Source organism: Triticum dicoccoides, chromosome 4A (assembly GCF_002162155.2).
Source record: "Triticum dicoccoides isolate Atlit2015 ecotype Zavitan chromosome 4A, WEW_v2.0, whole genome shotgun sequence".
Classification (NCBI taxonomy): Eukaryota; Viridiplantae; Streptophyta; class Magnoliopsida; order Poales; family Poaceae; genus Triticum; species Triticum dicoccoides.
The window spans coordinates 115,861,696-115,882,806 of record NC_041386.1 but is presented as its reverse complement, the minus strand read 5'-3'; the positions used below and the strand labels follow the sequence as shown (position 1 = coordinate 115,882,806).

General features: G+C 45.4%; 3 protein-coding genes and 1 non-coding gene across 4 annotated transcripts; 1 reads left to right on the top strand and 3 right to left on the bottom strand.

The window, feature by feature from the left end:
- Positions 1–1,308: 1,308 nt before the first annotated feature.
- Positions 1,309–1,382, bottom strand: TRNAR-UCG. The gene has a single exon. It is a non-coding gene; the product is annotated as a tRNA-Arg (tRNA).
- Positions 1,383–1,516: 134 nt separating this feature from the next.
- LOC119285317 (UDP-glucuronic acid decarboxylase 1-like) lies at positions 1,517–4,498 on the top strand. Its single transcript, XM_037564554.1, has 7 exons — positions 1,517–2,187; positions 2,400–2,547; positions 2,685–2,764; positions 3,451–3,534; positions 3,622–3,696; positions 3,823–3,915; positions 4,030–4,498. Exons 1-7 carry the CDS (start codon positions 1,618–1,620, stop codon positions 4,219–4,221), a joined length of 1,242 nt encoding a protein of 413 aa, XP_037420451.1. The 5' UTR covers positions 1,517–1,617; the 3' UTR covers positions 4,222–4,498.
- A 153-nt stretch (positions 4,499–4,651) lies between these two features.
- Positions 4,652–5,716, bottom strand: LOC119285316 (dirigent protein 25-like). Its single transcript, XM_037564552.1, has one exon. The coding sequence runs from the start codon at positions 5,687–5,689 to the stop codon at positions 4,841–4,843; it is 849 nt and encodes a 282-aa protein (XP_037420449.1). The 5' UTR covers positions 5,690–5,716; the 3' UTR covers positions 4,652–4,840.
- A 339-nt stretch (positions 5,717–6,055) lies between these two features.
- LOC119285315 lies at positions 6,056–13,144 on the bottom strand. The gene is made up of 5 exons (XM_037564551.1): positions 12,861–13,144; positions 10,796–10,851; positions 7,696–9,669; positions 7,015–7,279; positions 6,056–6,932 (listed from the first exon to the last, which is right to left on the bottom strand). The coding sequence occupies exons 1-5, from the start codon at positions 12,961–12,963 to the stop codon at positions 6,298–6,300; spliced, it is 3,033 nt and encodes a 1,010-aa protein (XP_037420448.1). The 5' UTR covers positions 12,964–13,144; the 3' UTR covers positions 6,056–6,297.
- Between the last annotated feature and the right edge of the window lie 7,967 nt (positions 13,145–21,111).

The following is a 21,111-nucleotide window of genomic DNA, read 5'->3' as shown; positions in this document are numbered from 1 at the left end:
ATGAGAGGATAGAAAAAAAATGAGAACGTTAGTGACGGGGTAAAACTAAGTAGAATTAAGTAACCACGGAAATAGAAATCCCGTGTCCATGGGCTGGGATGCGACGTCGATGGAGCACTTTGGAGGTGGTCCCACTCGTCAAGACGTTATCAAAGTAATGATAAATATGCTTTGACTCCGCATTCGGGCATTTGCGAGGCTGGGACTATGAGAGGATAGAAGAAAAAAATGAGAACGTTAGAGTGACGGGGTAAAACTAAGTAGAATTAAGTAACCACGGAAATAGAAATCCCGTGTCCATGGGCTGGGATGCGATGTTGATGGAGCACTTTTGAGGTGGTCCCACTCGTCAAGACGTCATCAAAGTAATGATAAATATGCTTTGCCCCCGTATTCGGGCATTTGTGAGGCTGGGACCATGAGAGGATAGAAAAAAAATTGTTAAGGTGACAGGGCGAAAGTAAGTAACCACAAAAATAGAAATCCCATTTCAAAAAATATCGATCGTGTCCATGGGCTGGGATGCGACGTCGATGGAGCACTTTTGAGGTGGTCCCACTCGTCAATACATCATCAAAGTAACGATAAATATGCTTTGACTCCGCATTCGGGCATTTGCGAGGCTGGGACTATGAGAGGATAAAAGAAAAAAATGAGAACGTTAGAGTGACGGGGTAAGACTAAGTAGAATTAAGTAACCACGGAAATAGAAATCCCGTGTCCATGGGCTGGGATGCGAGGTTGATGGAGCATTTTTGAGGTGGTCCCACTCGTCAAGACGTCATCAAAGTAACGATAAATATGCTTTGACCCCGTATTCGGGCATTTGCGAGGCTGGGACTATGAGAGGATAAAAGAAAAAAATGAGAACGTTAGAGTGACGGGGTAAAACTAAGTAGAATTAAGTAACCACGGAAAATAGAAATCCCGTGTCCATGGGCTGGGATGCGAGGTTGATGGAGCATTTTTGAGGTGGTCCCACTCGTCAAGACGTCATCAAAGTAACGATAAATATGCTTTGCCCCCGTATTCGGGTATTTGTGAGGCTGGGACCATGAGAGGATAAAAAAAAATTGTTAAGGTGACAGGACGAAAATAAGTAACCACAAAAATAGAAATCCCATTTCAAAAAATGGGCTAGGATGCGAGGTTGATGAAGCATTTTTAAGGTGGTCCCACTCGTCAAGACGTCATCAAAGTAACGATAAATATGCTTTGCCCCCGTATTCGGGTATTTATGAGGCTGGGACCATGAGAGGATAGAAAAATAAGTAACCACAAAAATAGAGATCCCATTTCGAAAAATATCGACCACAGTGGGAGTCGAACCCACGACCTTCTGATCCGAAGTCAGACGCGCTAATCCACTGCGCTATGCGGTCTTGAATGATATCTTCCACACTATACTTCTTTAGTAATGGAATATTAATGAATGAGTCGCTAATGTGCACAGGAGAAAGGGCAAAGAACGTTTCCACGCACGTGCGGCATCTGCGGGGAGCAGGCCACCACAGCTTTCCACGCCCGCATCACACGTGCCGCCTCCTCAGTCCGCCCCCCTCACTCTCGCCTACTCCCTCCGCGCCCGCCGGCGAGCGGATCCGCCGCCGTCTGACCATGAAGCAGCTCCACCGCCAGCCCAGCCTCAGCAAGCAGCACCGCCCGCACCACCGCGCCTCCCTCTCCCGCTCCCTCGCCTCCTACCTCCTCCGCGAGCACCGCCTCCTCTTCGTCCTCCTCGGCTTCCTCCTCGCCTCCTCCTTCTTCCTCCTCTACCCCGCCCTCGCCCCGCACCCTATCTCCCTCTCCTCCGCCGCATACGCTGCCACCGCCACTTCTGCCATCAGAAACCCCCGCGTCTTCTCCTTCTCCACCGCCAACGCGTCGCCGCGCCGCCTCCCCGTCGGCGTCCGCAAAAAGCCCCTGCGGGTGGTCGTCACCGGCGGCGCCGGCTTCGTCGGCAGCCACCTCGTGGACAAGCTCCTCGCCCGCGGGGACAGCGTCATCGTCGTCGACAACTTCTTCACGGGCCGCAAGGAAAACGTCGCGCACCACCTCGCCAACCCTCGCTTCGAGCTCATCCGCCACGATGTCGTCGAGCCCATCCTCCTCGAGGTCGACCAGATCTACCACCTCGCCTGCCCCGCCTCCCCCGTCCACTACAAATTCAACCCAATCAAGACCATCATATCCTTTTTTTCCATTTCCACTGTAAATGTTCGAGTTTGTTTGCTTTTATGTATTCAGTTGCGTATATAGAAAGGATTGCTTAAATACTAGTAGGTCAATAATGGCATAGGAAAATTGAGATGTTGTGCCTGCATTGCCAGAAAACCTAGAGTTTTCTGTAGTTTTTGTTTCGATACTGTTCCTAATAGGTTCCTTAACTAATAGTGCACAAGACAAATGTGATGGGGACGTTGAACATGCTGGGACTGGCGAAGAGGGTCGGTGCCCGGTTCTTGCTCACCAGTACCAGTGAGGTGTATGGTGATCCTCTAGAGCATCCTCAGAAGGAGAGTTACTGGGGCCATGTCAATCCCATAGGTGTGCTCATTTTATCTGGAGGAGATAACATTTCTCATGCGCAACAAGCCAAATAGTACTATATTTCAACCACTGCCCGTTTCTGTCTGCCCACTCCACTGCATTTTGATATGTGCCATTTTTGTGGCAATGTGTAGGTATAAGGAGTTGTTACGACGAGGGAAAGAGAACAGCAGAAACTCTGACCATGGATTACCATCGTGGTGCTGGCGTTGAGGTAAAGCTGCAGTTGCTGAATTGTGGTCTTAGTCAAACTATAGACTTCCTTGTTGGCAATGTCATGTGTTGCCTAAAATTAACTGCACGGCGCCCCTCAGCATATATTAATAGTGTGGCTCAAAGCTTGTTTTACGATCTGGTAAGATGTGCAATTAAACCAGGCAAAAATCATTATGTATCTACCCGCAAAAAAAATCATTATGTATCTGAGATGGTATTTATAGGTGATGTTTCAGTAATTTCCTTTTTGAGTAAGTGAACTTGAGAGGGCTCAAATGCCAAATATTGGACCCATGTGCTTCATGCTGTCTGTGTATGTTTATATGTACTACATTTTGGGCAATCATGAGCAGGAGAGATTGTGCCATGTGTTTGTCTCAAAATATATTTTTTGCCAGAAAAAAGTACCTTTGTGATGTTGGGAACTCATTACATGTAGCCGTTTTGAAGTAAAAACATACAGTAATGAGCGTAAAATTGACTGCTCTTAGTTTGAGTAGAAGGTCTTCTCTTGAGTTTTTAAAATGAATATTCAAGGTATTGCTTACATATTTTTAACTGGACGGAGTGAATCAAAGAGGGACAGTACATTTGGCAAGATTCTGCTTATGATCTGCTTTATCTGTGTTCCATTACTGTCTTACATATCTTAAAGATCAAATTTGACAAGGGAACTTTCTTCAGGTTAGAATTGCTCGCATATTCAACACGTACGGCCCTCGTATGTGTTTAGATGATGGCCGGGTTGTTAGCAACTTTGTTGCACAGGTTTGTCTTAATTCATAGCTCTTATTCAAAAGGAGGACTACCATAGAAATTTGGCATTACCCAATATCCATTGTCTCTCATTTCCAGACTTTGCGAGAGCAGCCAATGACGGTTTATGGTGATGGAAAGCAAACAAGAAGCTTTCAATATGTTTCGGATTTGGTACTTGACTTGTTCATTTTTCCTTGTCTAAATGTGGAAGCAGCAATTTCTGTTTTGTTGTTCAAAACTGCATCAATGCCTTATGCATTCGAATCTTAAAAACTTTAACCATCTGTTAATTTGTAGGTTGATGGGTTGATAACTCTGATGGAAAATAAGTACATTGGACCTTTCAACTTGGGAAACCCTGGGGAGTTTACCATGTTGGAGCTTGCTCAGGTCTGACCTTGATACCGAAACTGACTGACCTCCACTTCTTGTTTAAACATAAAGTGGATATTTTTATACATTTTTTGCCTATGAGGAATAACGTTTCCGCACTATATTCCACAGGTAGTGAAAGAGACAATTGACCCAAGTGCGCGTGTTGAATTTAAACCCAACACCGCCGATGATCCGCACATGAGAAAACCTGACATCTCAAAGGCCAAATCTCTTCTCAATTGGGAGCCAAAAGTCTCTCTGAAGCAAGGCCTGCCACGCATGGTTTCAGACTTCCAGAAACGCATCTTGGATGAGAAATGAGGGGCAGGAGTTACCGAAGTCGGATCTGTATTATACTTCACACGGAGCGTTCTTTAGTGCCTTGGCAAGCTCGGCTGCAGGCGTATAGATTACAGATAGCTTACCCAGGATTCTTCTTCCATGCAACTCTTTAGTGACATGACATGCGTTACCTGATTTTAGTTTCATTGATACATAAGTTTTGTCTCGGAAATCAGAATCATGTGATCATGTTCTTGTCAACTCCTTAGCCTTTCAAAGTACATGAATAGAGAGTTTTTTATTATTTCTTTTTTGCTTAAATTCTAGTATCCTGGCACCCATTTGTTTTCTGTTTGTAGGAGCTCATGACACTCTGCTTTTCGTGTGGTTTATGTTCTGTAAGCTCATCCAAACAGTTAAGTTTTTCAGGATTTCATTTCATGTGACCCAGGAGGCCAGGACATCACAAATATACTTAGTTTTCTTCATAAAATATGCATAAATATACACTTAGTTCGCATTACATATAGGAGTATTATGGTAGTAAAATGCATAGGCCGTGAAATTCAGATTACAAATGTTGAGCGCGACGGCAGAGCATCATATAACCTGGAAGGACAAACACTTGGAATGTGGTAGCACTAGTTAGGGAAGCAGCTCAGGAGAGGTGAATGTCGAACTGGAGGAGGCCCTCGACGCCGTCGGCGGCGTGCTGGTCGCCGGGGTGCAGCGTGCGGATGGCGGCGAAGCCCTTGGCGGTCTCGTACTTCCCTGTGCCGCCAATGACGGCGATGCGGGACTCCGGCGCCGCCAACTGGTGCACCCCGAAGAAGCTGAGCGTGTCGCCGTGCACTTCGCCGCCGAACATGGCCGTCAGCACGACCGTCTTGCTGCTGCCGTCCTGCGAGCTCGCGACGTAGAACCCCTGCGCCCTGCCGACGGCCGCGGCGCCGAGCTCATGGCCCCCGGCGAGCTCCTCGTCCACGACGGTGGTCATGCCGAGGAGGAGGTTCTGGGTCTGGGGCGTGTCGCCACCGCCAGAACCGTTGACGGAGGGGATGGTGTTCTTGTAGCCGCCGTTGACGGCGTTTCCGTTGCTCTGGACGAGGCTGTCGTAGGGGACGACGTCGTTGCCGCTGGCCAGGCCGTCGGCGCTCGCCACCACCCCGGTCACCATGAGCGCCGACGTCTGCGACGAGGTGCCGAGGATGTCATGCATGAAGAACGTCAGGGGGCTGTCGCCGGCTCCTACGTTGGCCGTTGCACCAACGCCAGCGGCCGGAGCTACGCCAGCGGCGCCCGCGGCATTGGATGGCAAAGGCAACGCCGCCGTGGGCGCGGGGACCGGCACTACCTCTGGGTCGACAGGCGGGTCGGTCGGCCCCGGCAATGGATCGGTCTCTAACGGAGGCGCCGCGGGATGGTCGTTGAGGACGCGGCCCGCGAGTGCGCAGCTCGTCAGTGCAAGCGCGAACATCATGTAGATGTAGAGCGCCCCCTTGGCCATCTTGGCGCGTGCGCGGAGGAGACCGGGGAGTGCTGCTGGTGTGCATCGTTACGTGCATGTTAGCCAGATTTATATAGGGTTTTGGGTGTGCAAATCAAACGCACTGATCGACGTTGCAGGTGCAGGCCGCGACACACGGGTGGTGTGGAGTTGTTGCTCCGTACCTGAACCACTTGTGATATTGCCGTAGTTGCATAAGATTGCGTCCAAGGTGTCTAAAAGCTTGTCGGACAAACGAGGGATAGTTGGGGGGAGTGGGATGACTTCTATGCAATTTCCACATCCTAAGCCGCTGAAGAGCAACGACTAACATAAGCATCATTTCATGTAACACACATTCAAAACATACCAAACAAGGCAACTGCATGATTATCAACCAGTTCATACCAAAAATTCACATTTATACTCCATCTCCGCGCCGAAAATCCACTGGTTTTTCTCCAGTTGGGAGGGGAACCCTAGGCCACAGTTATTACAACTAATAGTTACAACCACATCCCTTCACCTGTCTCTGTCTGTATGATGATCCACTACAACGAACCTACGGCATCTCAGCTTGCTCAAATGGCAATCGCTGCAAACCATGGAGCCACAAAAGCTACACCAGATTATCCTGTCCCCAGGAACTCAGCAATGGTTTCCACCACAAGATCCTTAAGCAACATCCTCTCCATCTCCCTCCCGACAAGATCGACGCCATCCTCAGAGCCATGCCGCTCGAAGTCCATCATCAGCGGGTCGCCCTGGTTACCGTCCATCTCTTGCCGTATCTCGAACACCCTCTGCCACACATCAACGACAAACCCCTCCTGATCCCACCTGGATGAGAACCTTCGCAGCAACCCCTTTGACCCATGATGCACCAGAGAGGCTATCAGATCTGCAATCACGGTGTTTGTGAGCTCAAACAGGAGCATCCTCTCCGACGCCGGCCATAGAATGAGGCTGCTGTACTTGTTCTCAAGTATATCGTATATATCAGGGCCAGCAGGATATTCCGAAAAGCAGCGCACGTCGAGTAGCCCGTCCTGGAAAGCGTCATCAATGCCCAATAAGGTGAGCATATCAAGCACATACGAGAAATCTCGTTCTTCCTCATCCACGAAAGCATGGGGTAGTATCTCCATTTCAGCAAGTGGCTCATCTGCCGAGGCAACCTCGTCGTCGCTCGCTGTAAGATGATCGGTGTCGTCTGCATCGTCTGTGGTCTCCGACTTGAGAAGCTGAAGTTGCATTCGCAGTCCTGTAATATTACGGAAAGTCAAACTCAAGAGCTGAGAATTTAAAGGGAAGGTGAATAGGCAAAGAAAAACTCGACCACTTGCCTTGAAGATCGGCACTAATTTTCTCGAAATCTCCTGAGTAAACTTCTTCAGCATCCAAGGAAGATTCAAGAACAGACACTGGACTTGGCTGCTCATCATTGTTGAAGCTCACCGGAGATTCTGATCCTGTCGGGTGAATCCACGAGGCTTGATTGTCATTGTCAACACCATGATGGTGGTCAATCCCCACAGGAGATTCTGTTTCTGTTGGCAGATTAAACAGAGCTGCGTAAACATCATCCACATGATTTTCAATCCCCTCGGCCTGCAATAGAATACAATCAGAAGTTGGTAAACATGGCAATCGATAAATCAATTGAGCTTCCAGAATTATCAAAGAGCTGAAAGACCTGGTTGAGGGAAACAAGAGGGGAGAAAAATGGGATGTACATGTAGTAATGTATAAAAAAAAGGGCAGCCCGGTGCATGTAGCTCCCGCTTGCGCAGGGTCCGGGGAAGGGTCCGACCACTTTGGGTCTATAGTACACAGCCTTTCCCTACATTTCTGTAAGAGGCTGTTTCCAGGACTTGAACCCGTGACCTCATGGTCACAAGGCAGCAGCTTTACCACTGCGCCAAGGCTCCCCTTCATATAAATTAATGTATATCCACAGGAATTTATTAAGGATACAAGAAAAAAACTGCATAATAAGCTAAAATTAGATGGTACATGCGATATACCTGAGCCAGCAGATTGTCAAAATTAGGAACATGAAGGCAGAAATCAAATGCTGTCGATGGCTGTTGATGCATGTGCTGATTCAGTTTAGCAGGAGAAAGTGGTTCTTTATTCTGTTGAAAAACTGCAGAACTGGTATCCAGATGACGCACTCCATCTAATTCATGGCCAGAATTCACGGTATGTGCAAGTGTCTGTTCAGATGAATCTGGCATGTCAATAACATCTGGTGCTTCCTGAGAACTCACATGTATCTCATGGTCAATCATGGTTCTTCCCTCATCATCTGGGAGCACTTGATCTTCATCACCACGAAAAGGTGAACCTCCGACCAGGGATTTTCTTTGTCTACTATGACATGCGTACTCAGAATCATGGGGTCCTATTTTGAGAACATCTTTAAGCATAGAAAACTCATTTTGCCTACCCGTTCTTTTTCTGTTGCTCGACTTTTGAACTCCATGGTTAGAGAATGATGGAAGAGATTTAGACCTTGCTGAATTGCTTGGAGCTACACCTCTCCAACCATCCTTGCTGCTGATGCCAAGAGGATTGCTACACGAGACTGGCACTCTGTTTCGCTGCAGTTCTCCCTTTGGACATTTCTGGTATGACATTGTTTGGGTAGCAACTTCTGATGTTTCCTCGTCAGAGAGAACAAACATGTCTCCAAGCACGCCGAAGCCATTATTCTCAGGTTCTTGATGCTGAAATTGATGCGCTATCTTCCATCTGCTAGAGAGCTGTTTCTTTGCTTCATTTATGACTGATGTGTCATTTGAATATGCTGGCGAAGTGTTGAAGGTGGGAGAAGCCCAACCGTCACATAATTCAGAAGACCTATGGACTCTCTCCGAATTCTTGACCTTAGCAAGAGATGACACAAACTGTGAGCTTTCATCTGACAAAATTGTGCTGGTGTCTGGTTGGAGAACACGGCCCCTAGCAGCTCTCATTTGTTTTGCAACCTCTCTAGCAATTTCTCTAGATCCCTTTTTTATATGGCCTGACGTTTCAGGATCGCCAGGGGATACTTGACACATGGACTCATCAGTATATGGACTCCACATGCCAGCACACTGGCATGCTGTGTGCCTTCTGTAATCAGAATGAGGGATTTCATGTGGTAGGCCGAAGGATCCTTCAAGGTCCTGAGCTTTCTCAAAGCATGGCTTCAGGACAACAATCCGTGTGGGACAAGCTCGTTTATCACTGATTTCCTGACTTGACCTTGATAGTTTCTGCCTCGATGAACCAGAGTCTTCTCTTGGGAATTGACTGGATAACTTAGTATGTGGTTTCCTCGTGGGGTATTTCACTTCATTTTGCTTGCGGAAAAAGCTTTCTGTATCATTATCATGTGAACAGATGTTGTCTGCATCAATAAATTGATTTCTTTTAGATGGCTTCAATATTGTAATGCAGTTTCCATAAGAGGAGGCAGAACCCAGATCGCGTTTTTCAAGAAATTCCAAAAGAAGATCCTTATTAGATACCAATGCATCAAGTGTCTCATTCAACTCTTCTGACATCTGAAGGGATTCATCTGTAGAAAGACGTTTTGCATCCATAAATTTGTGCCTTATGAAATCTAGATTAGCCTTCTCAGCTGCATCAAATCTGGAAGTTGTATTTCCATTTCTACCTCTTGGGCTTCGGTGTGCCTTTACTCCCATCACATCCATAACCTCAAAAACATCTTTGACCTCTGGCATCTCATCATTCTTTCTCCTCTGTGGAACATATCTATCATGAGAAATAAAAGATGGCGTCTTGTGTGCATGACTTCTGCTACTTCTGTGCTGGCTATGGGTCCCAGACGAGGTAGGGAGTGAATCAAGACCCATTAGTCTTCCTACAGCACCTGGTGAAGTATGCCTGGCATTGACATCTTTCAAGAACTCTTCATCTATTAGCTTTTTCATCGGTACACAGCTGGACTGTCTTGGTTTACTTTTCCTGATTTCCTCGTCAAACTGAAAAAAAGTTAAACAATCAAATAACTGGGGCAAAAAAGTTTGATAGCAGAGGATAACTACAAAATTTTAGTGGATTTCTAAGGAGTTAAGCCACTTCTTTTGCAGATAGAAAGTTATGGCTAGCTATCTCCAAGCTATTCCAAGATAAGTCACATATGGTAAAAATAGAAAAGGAACAAAATATGCACCCAAGATAGGTCACATAAGGTAAGCATATTTATCTTTATCTTTACTCTTATAAACATCTGAGTTCGTAGAGATCCGTTCACATTCACTGGCATTACCTCTTAATTCATTTGAAAATTATCACAGTTGTCATCCATTAAGTAGAGGTTATAAGTTATGTTTTGTTATATTGCAACAGTTGTTTAAATGGTTGCTCCATCAGTCCCTTACATTGCAAGGCACAAGCATTTTGCTCTGGATAAAGAAAATACTAATACAGGTTGAAAGGATCATAAAATGATAGGTTTAGTAATTTTCACAAAATCAAGTACTTAATCCTTGAAAAATATGAATGTTGGGGTATTAAAAAGGAGAAAGATTAAGTCTCTTGGTAGGGATTTCTCATAGTTAAACGTTATAAATCGTGTATCTTGGCTTTCTAGAACAGTTGAATTTCTAACTTACCATGCTATTTTGTCACAAGTATACCTACATGGAATAGCAGAGCTATCGCTAGCTATAAGCTAAGGCAAATAAGGAGTCCATTTGCAGCCATAGCGCCCGTCACTACTACAACAGAATAATCCTGCTATGGCCAACAGAATAACATGCACACATTTGAAGTAAACTCGATACTGCAGAGCGCACATCAATTGTTGATATTAGAGCAACACATGTAAACCAATTTAAGCTCTCCAGTTTCATATCAGAGGGTTATAGTTAGGCCCTGTTCGGAGTCACTCCAGCTCCTAAAAATACGAGGAGCTGCGGAGCATCTCTTTCCCAGCTCCGTGCTTTTTAACTCCAGCTCCGGGAGCGGAGTGGTGGAGTGGCGGGTCTCCAAACAGGGCCTTAGTATCACAGAAGAGAAAAGTGTGCATGTTTTAAGCTTTCTAGGTTAAATTGCGAACATACGTATCATATGATATAGCTCTTTAGCTAAACACGGGTCACTCACCAGAGTGTGGGAGAGTATCCCAGAGTTACTTGCTTGTTTCCTCGATGACCCAGCCCCTGGTTTAAAGAGAAAAGAGACAGTAAATAATTTGTATAGCAACGAAAATTGGCAGAAGAAGCAATATGATATCATGGCAAGAAGAAGAAACTTCATGTCAAACTAAATTTTCTGTGGGGAAAGGGAAAAACAAAGGCCACATAGAGAGGAGTCTTCAGCTCCAGTTCACTGTTTTACTAGATCCGGGAAACGATGGCATAGTAGGATGGAAATATACCTAGCACAAAATTACAAGCAAATATCTGGTAGAACAACAGCTCTTAAAAGAAAAGTACAAAGAGCTTCACCATGATGTCATTTCTTCGAATAGCTTCATGCAGTTTAATTTTTAAAAATATAAGAAAATAAAAAATCAGAAGAACCTGCTTGTGTAGAAACATCATCATAGTAAGTGTTGAACCCTGAGTAAAAATGTCTATGTGTGATGGGAGTCCATCAGAACTCAATGTAGAAACATAGCATGGAGTTTTCGGATTACCTTCAACTTAAATAAAATGATTGTGTTTGGACTATGTAGGATTCAGTGTCTACTGGTGAAACCTGGGGGTTACATACCGTGTAACTGTGCTGAATAGCTAGTACTATGAAGTACTACCTCTGTTTCTAAATGTAATTGAACTGTCAAAGCGTCTTACATCAGGAAACAGAGGGTGTAACAATTAGTGCCTTAAAAAAGTACTCCCACCGTCCCATAATATAAGAGCATTTTTGACACTACACTGGTGTAAAAACGCTCTTATATTATGGGACGGAGGGAGTAAAAATTAGTGTTTCATCGTATGGAGCACACAATATTTACTTTGATTCAAGAGTGGCAGATTGAATTTGTACCAACCTTACTACTACTTCTTTTAGAACAAACGGTCAATTCATTCAGCATGAGGTAACCAACACAGAATAAGTTACGGCTCTTCTACAGGCTCAGACAAATTCAAACAAAGATTCTCTTGGTGATAGAATAAGAAGGCCAGTGGTTAGAATAAGAAGGCCACTTGGCCATGAACCTGCACGGCGTCCGTCCAGCTGACATGGGGACACAAAAGACCATAATTTAATGCTTTTGCTTACAATAAATATCCAGCAAATTACGGGCAAATGAGGTTTCTTTGCGTGATCTGGTGGGAATTGTCACATTTCCTCTACATGCCTCTAGGCTAGGGTGTAGGATCTTTAGGACCCACGCAGTCTACTACAGTTCATTCCAAAACAGTGAAGGACGGGGGAAACTGCATTTATCACACGTCTAGTTTAGGGGGTAGCTTTTGTCCTAGAACTCCCACGGAACATCAGTGTAACTTCAAATTAAAGAACAAGGAAGAAAGGAAGCAAGGAAAGATCTGTCCGCTACAGCCATTTGAAATTCGAAACAAGAATCTTCTCTCTCCCAATAAAGGCTTGACTAAGACCTAAAGTACATGAGAAAGTTATTATGTCCCCGTCCGTTTGCTTAAAACAACAGGGATGTATGTAAAAAAGAAAAGTGCACAATATTTTACTGATTGCTTTAAGGTATATCTCTCTACGAGCATACACTAATGGGAACCTACTCTTAATTATAAATTCTTCTGATTAGACAGCGAGCGCAGCCAAAGAAACGTCATTTTCAGTAATGATTAATCCGCGAAATCCTTTTAAATAAAACAAGAAAAAAGTGGGTAAAAACAGGGAATTTAATTCCGAAATATAAGCAAAACCTAAAGGAAATGGAGGATGCTAAATGTGCAAGCAAGCCCGAAGGTGCGGACGGAAGCACGAAAGAAGTAAAGCAATCCCCAATCTCTCTCTCGACGCGATAACACACGAGAGAGAACCAAAACCCCCTCAAAAACCTTCACCGTCAAGGATCAAACAAGGGACGCCCTGAACAAAATCAAGTACGGGATCTCTACCGTATGGCCTCCAAACGAAAAGAAAAGGCCAAAGAATTACGCACCCAGAAAAAAAAGAAGGAACGATTACAAGAAACTACTACTAGTACGGAACGAGGCTGGACCAGGCAAGCACGGACCATGGTGATCGGCGGAGTAGTCCCCCGAAGGGGCCGCGTCCCACTCGAACGGCCCGCCGACCTCTCCCCTGCGCCTCGATCTGCTGCGGCCGACGCTCGCCATGGCCGGAGCGGCCCTGGAGCCCGGACTCGGACGGTGCGGCGGCGGCGGCGGCGACGGGGCAGCCGCTCATCCACCGCGGCTAGGGGCGCGGAGGCACGGAGCGCCGGCGTGAGCCACGCCGGCGAATCGATCTGCGTGCTCGTGCGCGTGGGAGGGAGGGAGGGAGGGAGGGCGAGGTGTGGGGGGAAACGCAACGGGCTTCCCTGTTTTTGTTTTTGCTCTGTGCCGCCGCTGCTCGCTAGCTGGAGTCTAACCACACGTCCACACGACCTGTTCCACTGGCTGTTGTTTGTATCTTGCGGTTTCAGTTTCTGCTACAGCTCTCACACGCCTTCTCTCTCTCTCTCTCTCTCTCTCTCTCTCTCTCTCTCTCTCTCTCTCTCTCTCTCTGGTCACGGCAGTTCTATCTCTATCTATCTCCGGGAATTAATTTCTGCATATTTTCACCCTTTTGAGATATTTGGCCCGTATTAATTATCGTATATCCTCCCCTTTATACACGATATTTGCCCGTATTAATTATTGTATATCTTCCCCTTTACGCGATATTTGCGTATCTTCGGTTGTGTCGGTTGAACCCTTCTTATCGTATTTTTTTCGCGACTACGCAAAGGTTGCGTATCTTTTCATTGATACTCCCTTCGTCCGGAAAATCTTGTCCCTCAAACGGATGTATCTAGCATCAAGTTAGTGCTAGATACATCCATTTGAGAAACTGCCTTGGGACAATTTTTTTCGAACGAAAGGAGTAGAAAGGAGAGTTTTACAGCATAAGATTGCATACACTCGCTAACGATGTGCATGTTAAGGCATGGTAGAGAGTGCGGAGCAAACAAATGGATTTCTCATCCCCAACTAACTTTAGTCAACTCTCCAGGATGATGTTCTTGATCCCGGTGGCGCCCGCCCTAGCCCAAAGGAGATGTTGGTCTAAAATTTGAAAAACAGTGACAAGGCCGAAGTCATGCGATGTAACCCTAGACAAAGCCAAAAAAATGCACCAAGACCTCGAGGACCGTCTTGCAAAAGGAGTGTCAGAACACATGTGCCGAACGAGAACATCGACAATGATATTAGGGGTGACAGGCGTTCGCAACAACAGGTCTTTAGGGAAAACCTCAACATTCCAACTTCTTCAAGTATTTGTGGCGGTGGCGCACACACAGTCGATGCAAGCAAACCTATGGCCGGCCGAGGTTGCATCAAGGTCACTCACTGCGAGGGAGAACGGCCTCCCAAGAGCCAATAAGTGCATGCACATTCAAAATCATAGTTGCCCAATAAACGAATTTGTTAAGATTATTAGTGGTTGATGATGATAGATAGTTATACGATGTTGTATTACTCGGCTTTCAATTGCTGCCAAAATGCCGCTTGAGAAATGACATAATAATGATTTTCTTTAATTCACTAAATATTTAATATCACATATAGGGTTTCACCGTTACTCCATACGATCCTCGCGCTTCTTCTAGCTTTCTAACTCTCTGGGATGATGCTCTTGATCCCGGTGGCGCCGGCCCTAGCCCAAAGGCTCGCCTTGGGTGTCACTATGGATCAAGTTCTTCAGGTGGCTAACGATGCAAGACCAATGTTGGACGGCTGATCGCCTAGCCCGTCACGGCCTCCCCCACGAGCCCATGTGCGCCTTATGCGATCAGGAAGAAGGAACGATGCAGCATTTGTTGGTGCTCTACTATTTCTCGCAAGAAACTTGGCTCGAGATCCTGGGATGGGTTCGCTCCACGGCCAACCTACCCATTGGCGGCATGGATTTCCAATCCTGGTGCATTACGTTATGTGATCGCGCACCAACTCCCGCTCGTAGAGGGTTGGCCTCCCTCATCATCATCACCACCGGGTGGCTCTGGAAACACCGGAATGGTTGCATCTTCGACGGCAATTGACCTTCGGTTACCCGCCTCTCCACCATCATCTTATTGTATATAGATATGTAAGTTTGTTGCTATTTACATATTTTCATTGGATACCTGGATGTGATGAGCTTCATTCTAGAAAATTAGAAGGCTCTATATGCATTCATATCTCTTTTTTTGAGGTCTGGCGAAAAAGCCCACCTTAACAAAGCGCTACGATAGTATCATATTATAGGGGGTATATGCTAACAGCATTGGCAGACGAAAAATGCAAGCTCATGTAATGTAACCCTAGACAAAGCCAAAAAAATTACACCAAGACCTTGAGAATCGTCTTACAAAAGTAGTGTGAGAACATATTGTTGGAAATATGCCCTAGAGGCAATAATAAATTGGTTATTATTATATTTCCTTGTTCATGATAATCGTTTATTATCCATGCTAGAATTGTATTGATAGGAAACTCAGATACATGTGTGGATACATAGACAACACCATGTCCCTAGCAAGCCTCTAGTTGACTAGCTCGTTGATCAATAGATGGTTACGGTTTCCTGACCATGGACATTGGATGTCATTAATAACGGGATCACATCATTAGGAGAATGATGTGATGGACAAGACCCAATCCTAAGCCTAGCACAAGGATCGTGTAGTTCGTTCGCTAAAGCTTTTCTAATGTCAAGTATCATTTCCTTAGACCATGAGATTGTGCAACTCCCGGATACCGTAGGAGTGCTTTGGATGTGCCAAACGTCACAACGTAACTGGGTGGCTATAAAGGTATACTACAGGTATCTCCGAAAGTGTCTGTTGGGTTGGCACGAATCGAGACTGGGATTTGTCACTCCGTGTGACGGAGAGGTATCTCTGGGCCCACTCGGTAGGACATCATCATAATGTGCACAATGTGATCAAGGAGTTGATCACGGGATGATGTGTTACGGAACGAGTAAAGAGACTTGCCGGTAACGAGATTGAACAAGGTATCGGGATACCGACGATCGAATCTCGGGCAAGTATCGTACCGCTAGACAAAGGGAATTGTATACGGGATTGATTAAGTCCTTGACATCGTGGTTCATCCGATGAGATCATCGTGGAGCATGTGGGAGCCAACATGGGTATCCAGATCCCGCTGTTGGTTATTGGCCGGAGAGTCGTCTCGGTCATGTCTACGTGTCTCCCGAACCCGTAGGGTCTACACACTTAAGGTTCGGTGACGCTAGGGTTGTAGGGATATGTATATGCAGTAACCCGAATGTTTTTTGGAGTCCCGGATGAGATCTCGGACGTCACGAGGAGTTCTGGAATGGTCCGGAGGTAAAGAATTATATATAGGAAGTGCTATTTCGGCCATCGGGACAAGTTTCGGGGTCACCGGTATTGTACCGGGACCACCGGAAGGGTCCCGGGGGTCCACCGGGTGGGGCCACCTATCCCGGAGGGCCCCATGGGCTGAAGTGGGAAGGGATCCAGCCCAAAGTGGGCTGGGGCGCCACTTCCCTCTAGGGTCCATGCGCCTAGGGTGGGAAAACCCTAGGGGAAGAGTCCCAAAGGGGGAAGGCACCCCTAGGTGCCTTGGGAAGGAGGGACTCCTCCCTTGGCCGCCGCCCCCCTAGGAGATTGCATCTCCTAGGGCCGGCGCCCCCTCCCTAGGCTCCCTATATATAGTGGGGGAAGGAGGGCCTCTCACCTACGCCTTGGTGCCTCCCTCTCCCTCTCCAACACCTCCTCCTCCTCCATAGAGCTTAGCGAAGCCCTGCCGGAGTACTGCAGCTCCATCACCACCACGCCGTCGTGCTGCTGCTGGAGCCATCTTCCTCAACCTCTCCTCCCCCCTTGCTGGATCAAGAAGGAGGAGACGTCGCTGCTCCGTACGTGTGTTGAATGCGGAGGTGCCGTCCGTTCGGCGCTAGGATCATCGGTGATTTGGATCACGACGAGTACGACTCCTTCAACCCCGTTCTCTTGAACGCTTCCGCGCGCGATCTACAAGGGTATGTAGATCCACTCCTCCCTCATTGCTAGATGACTCCATAGATAGATCTTGGTGACACGTAGGAAAATTTTGAATTTATGCTACGTAACCCAACAGTGGCATCATGAGCTAGGTCTATGCATAGTTTCTATGCACGAGTAGAACACAAAGTAGTTGTGGGCGTTGATTTTGTTCAATATGCTTACCGTTACTAGTCCAATCTTGATTCGGCGGCATTGTGGGATGAAGCGGCCCGGACCGACCTTACACGTACTCTTACGTGAGACTGGTTCCACCGACTGACATGCACTAGTTGCATAAGGTGGCTAGCGGGTGTCTGTCTCTCCCACTTTAGTCGGATCGGATTCGATGAAAAGGGTCCTTATGAAGAGTAAATAGCAATTGGCATATCACGTTGTGGTCTTTGCGTAGGTAAGAAACGTTCTTGCTAGAAACCCATAGCAGACACGTAAAACATGCAAATAACAATTAGAGGACGTCTAACTTGTTTTTGCAGGGTATGCTATGTGATGTGATATGGCCAAAAGGAATGTGATGAATGATATGTGATGTATGAGATTGATCATGTTCTTGTAATAGGAATCACGACTTGCATGTCGATGAGTATGACAACCGGCAGGAGCCATAGGAGTTGTCTTAATTTATTTATGACCTGCGTGTCAACATAAACGTCATGTAATTACTTTACTTTATTGCTAACCGTTAGCTGTAGTAGTAGAAGTAATAGATGACGTGACAACTTCAAGAAGACACGATGATGGAGATCATGATGATGGAGATCATGGTGTCATGCCGGTGACGATAATGATCATGGAGCCCCGAAGATGGAGATCAAAAGGAGCAATATGATATTGGCCATATCATGTCACTATTTGATTGCATGTGATGTTTATCATGTTTTTGCATCTTGTTTACTTAGAACGACGGTAGTAAATAAGATGATCCCTCATAATAATTTCAAGAAAGTGTTCCCCCTAACTGTGCACCGTTGCGACAGTTTGTTGTTTCGAAGCACCACGTGATGACCGGGTGTGATAGATTCTAACGTTCACATACAACGGGTGTAAGACAGATTTACACACGCAAAACACTTAGGTTGACTTGACAAGCCTAGCATGTACAGACATGGCCTCAGAACACAAGAGACCGAAAGGTCGAGCATGAGTCGTATAGAAGATACGATCAACATGAAGATGTTCACCGATGATGACTAGTCCGTCTCACGTGATGATCGGACACGGCCTAGTTGACTCGGATCATGTAATCACTTAGATGACTAGAGGGATGTCTATCTGAGTGGGAGTTCATAAGATGAACTTAATTATCCTGAACATAGTCAAAAGGTCTTCGCAAATTATGTCATAGCTCGTGCTTTAGTTCTACTGTTTAGTTATGTTCCTAGAGAAATTTAGTTGAAAGTTGATAGTAGCAATTATGCGGACTAGGTCCGTAAACTGAGGATTGTCCTCATTGCTTCATAGAAGGCTTATGTCATTAATGCGCCGCTCAGTGTGCTAAATCCTCGAACGTCGTCTGTGGATGTTGCGAACATCTGACATACACATTTTGGTAACTACGTGATAGTTCAGTTAAACGGCTTAGAGTTGAGGCACAGAAGACGTTTTTGAAACGTCGCGAAACATATGAGATGTTTCGAGGGCTGAAATTGGGATTTCAGGATCGTGCCCACGTCAAGAGGTATAAGACCTCCGACGATTTTCTTAGCCTGCAAACTAAGGGAGAAAAGCTCAATTGTTGAACTTGTGCTCAGATTGTCTGAGTACAACAATCGCTTGAATCGAGTGGGAGTTGATCTTCCAGATGAAATAGTGATGGTTCTCCGAAGTCATTACCACCAAGCTGCTTGAGCTTCGTGATGAACTATAATATATCAGGGACATATATGATGATCCTTGAGATATTCGCGATGTTTGACACCACAAAAGTAGAGATCAAGAAGGAGCATCAATTGTTAATGGTTGGTGAAACCACTAGTTTCAAGAAGGGCAAGGGCAAAAAGGGATGCTTCATGAAACGGCAAATCAGCTGCTGCTCTAGTGAAGAAACCCAAGGTTGAACCCAAACCCGAGACTAAGTGCTTCTGTAATAAAGGGAACAGCCACTGGAGCAGAATTACCCTAGATACTTGGTAGATAAGAAGGCTGGCAAAGTCGATAGAAGTATATTGGATATACATTGTGTTAATGTGTACTTTACTAGTACTCCTAGTAGCACCAGGGTATTAGATACCGGTTCGGTTGCTAAGTGTTAGTAACTCGAAACAAAAGGCTACAGAATAAACAAAGACTAGCTAAAAGGTGAGATGACGATATGTGTTGAAAGTATTTCCAAGGTTGATCAAATATCGTACGCTCCCTCTACCATCGAGATTGGTATTAAAACCTAAATAATGGTTATTTGGTGTTTGCGTTGAGCATAGACATGATTGGATTATGTCTATCGCGACACGGTTATTCATTTAAGGAGAATAATGGTTACTCTGTTTATTTGAATAATACCATCCCGATCGTAATGATACACATTTTCATGCCAAAGGTATAAGATAGTAATGATAGTACCACACAAATGTGGCACTGCAATTTGAGTCATAATGGTATAAAACACATGAAGAAGCTCCATGTTGATGGATCTTTGGGCTCACTCCTTTTTGAAAAGTTTGAGACATGCGAACCATGTCTATTGGTGTATATGCATGAAGAAACTCCATGCAAATGGACCGTTTGGACTCACTTGATTTTGAATCACTTGAGACATGCAAATCATACCACATGGGCAAGATGACTGAAAGCCTCGTTTTCAGTAAAATGGAACTAGAAAGCAACTTGTTGGAAGTAATACATTTTGATGTGTGCAGTCCAATGAGTGCTGAGGCACGCTGTGGATATCGTTATGTTCTTACTTCACAGATGATTTGAGTAGATGCTGAGTGTATTTACTTGATGAAACACAAGTCTGAATTATTGAAAGGTTCAAGTAATTTCAGAGTGAAGTTGAAGATCGTCGTGACAAGAGGATAACATATCTATGATATGATCATAGAGATGAATATCTGAATTACGAGTTTGGCACAGAATTAAGACATTGTGGAAATTGTTTCACAACTAATACAGCCTGGAACACCATAGTGTGATGGTGTGTCTGAACATCATAACTGCACCCTATTGGATATGATGCATACCATGATGTCTCTTATAGAATTACCACGATAGTTTATGGGTTAGGCATTAGAGACAACCACATTCACTTTAAATAGAGCACCACGTAATTCCGATGAGATGACACCGTATGAACTATGGTTTAGGGAAACCTAAGCTGTCATTTCTTAAAAGTTTGGGGCTGCGAGCTTATGTGAAAAAGTTTCAGGCTGATAAGCTTGAACCCAAAGCGGATAAATGCATCTTCATAGGACACCCAAAACAGTTGGGTATACCTCCTGTCTCAGATCCGAAAGCAATAAGGGATTGTTTCTAGAATCGGGTCCTTTCTCGAGGAAAAGTTTCTCTCGAAAGAATTGAGTGGGAGGATGGTGGAGACTTGATGAGGTTATTGAACCTTCACTTCAACTAGTGTGTAGCAGGGCACAGGAAGTTGTTCCTGTGGCACCTACACCAACTGAAGTGGAAGCTTATGATAGTGATCATAAAACTTCAGATCAAGTCACTACCAAACCTCGTGGGATGACAAGGATGCGTACTACTTCAGAGTGGTACGTAATCCTGTCTTGGAAGTCATGTTGCTAGACAATAATGAACCCACGAGCTATGGAGAAGCGATGGTGGGCCCGGATTCCGATAAATGGCTCGAGGCCATAAAATCCGAGAGAGGATCCATGTATGGAAACAAAGTGTAGACTTTGACAGAACAGCTCGATGGTCGTGAGGCTGTTGAGTACAGATGGATTTTAAAAGGAAGACGGACAATGATGGTAAATGTCACCATTAAGAAAGCTCGACTTGTCGTTAAGATGTTTTCCGACAAGTTCAAGGAGTTGACTACGATGAGACTTTCTCACTCGTAGAGATGCTAAGAGTCTGTTGGAATTATATTAGCGATTACTGCATTATTTATGAAATCTTGCAGATAGGATGTCAAAAAACATTATTTCCTCGACGATTTTCTTGAGGAAAGGTTGTATGTGATACAACCGGAAGGTTTTGTCAATCCTGAAAGATGCTAATAAGTATGCAAAGCTCCAGCAATCCTTCTGAGGACTGGAGTAAGCATCTCGGAGTTGGAATGTATGCTTTG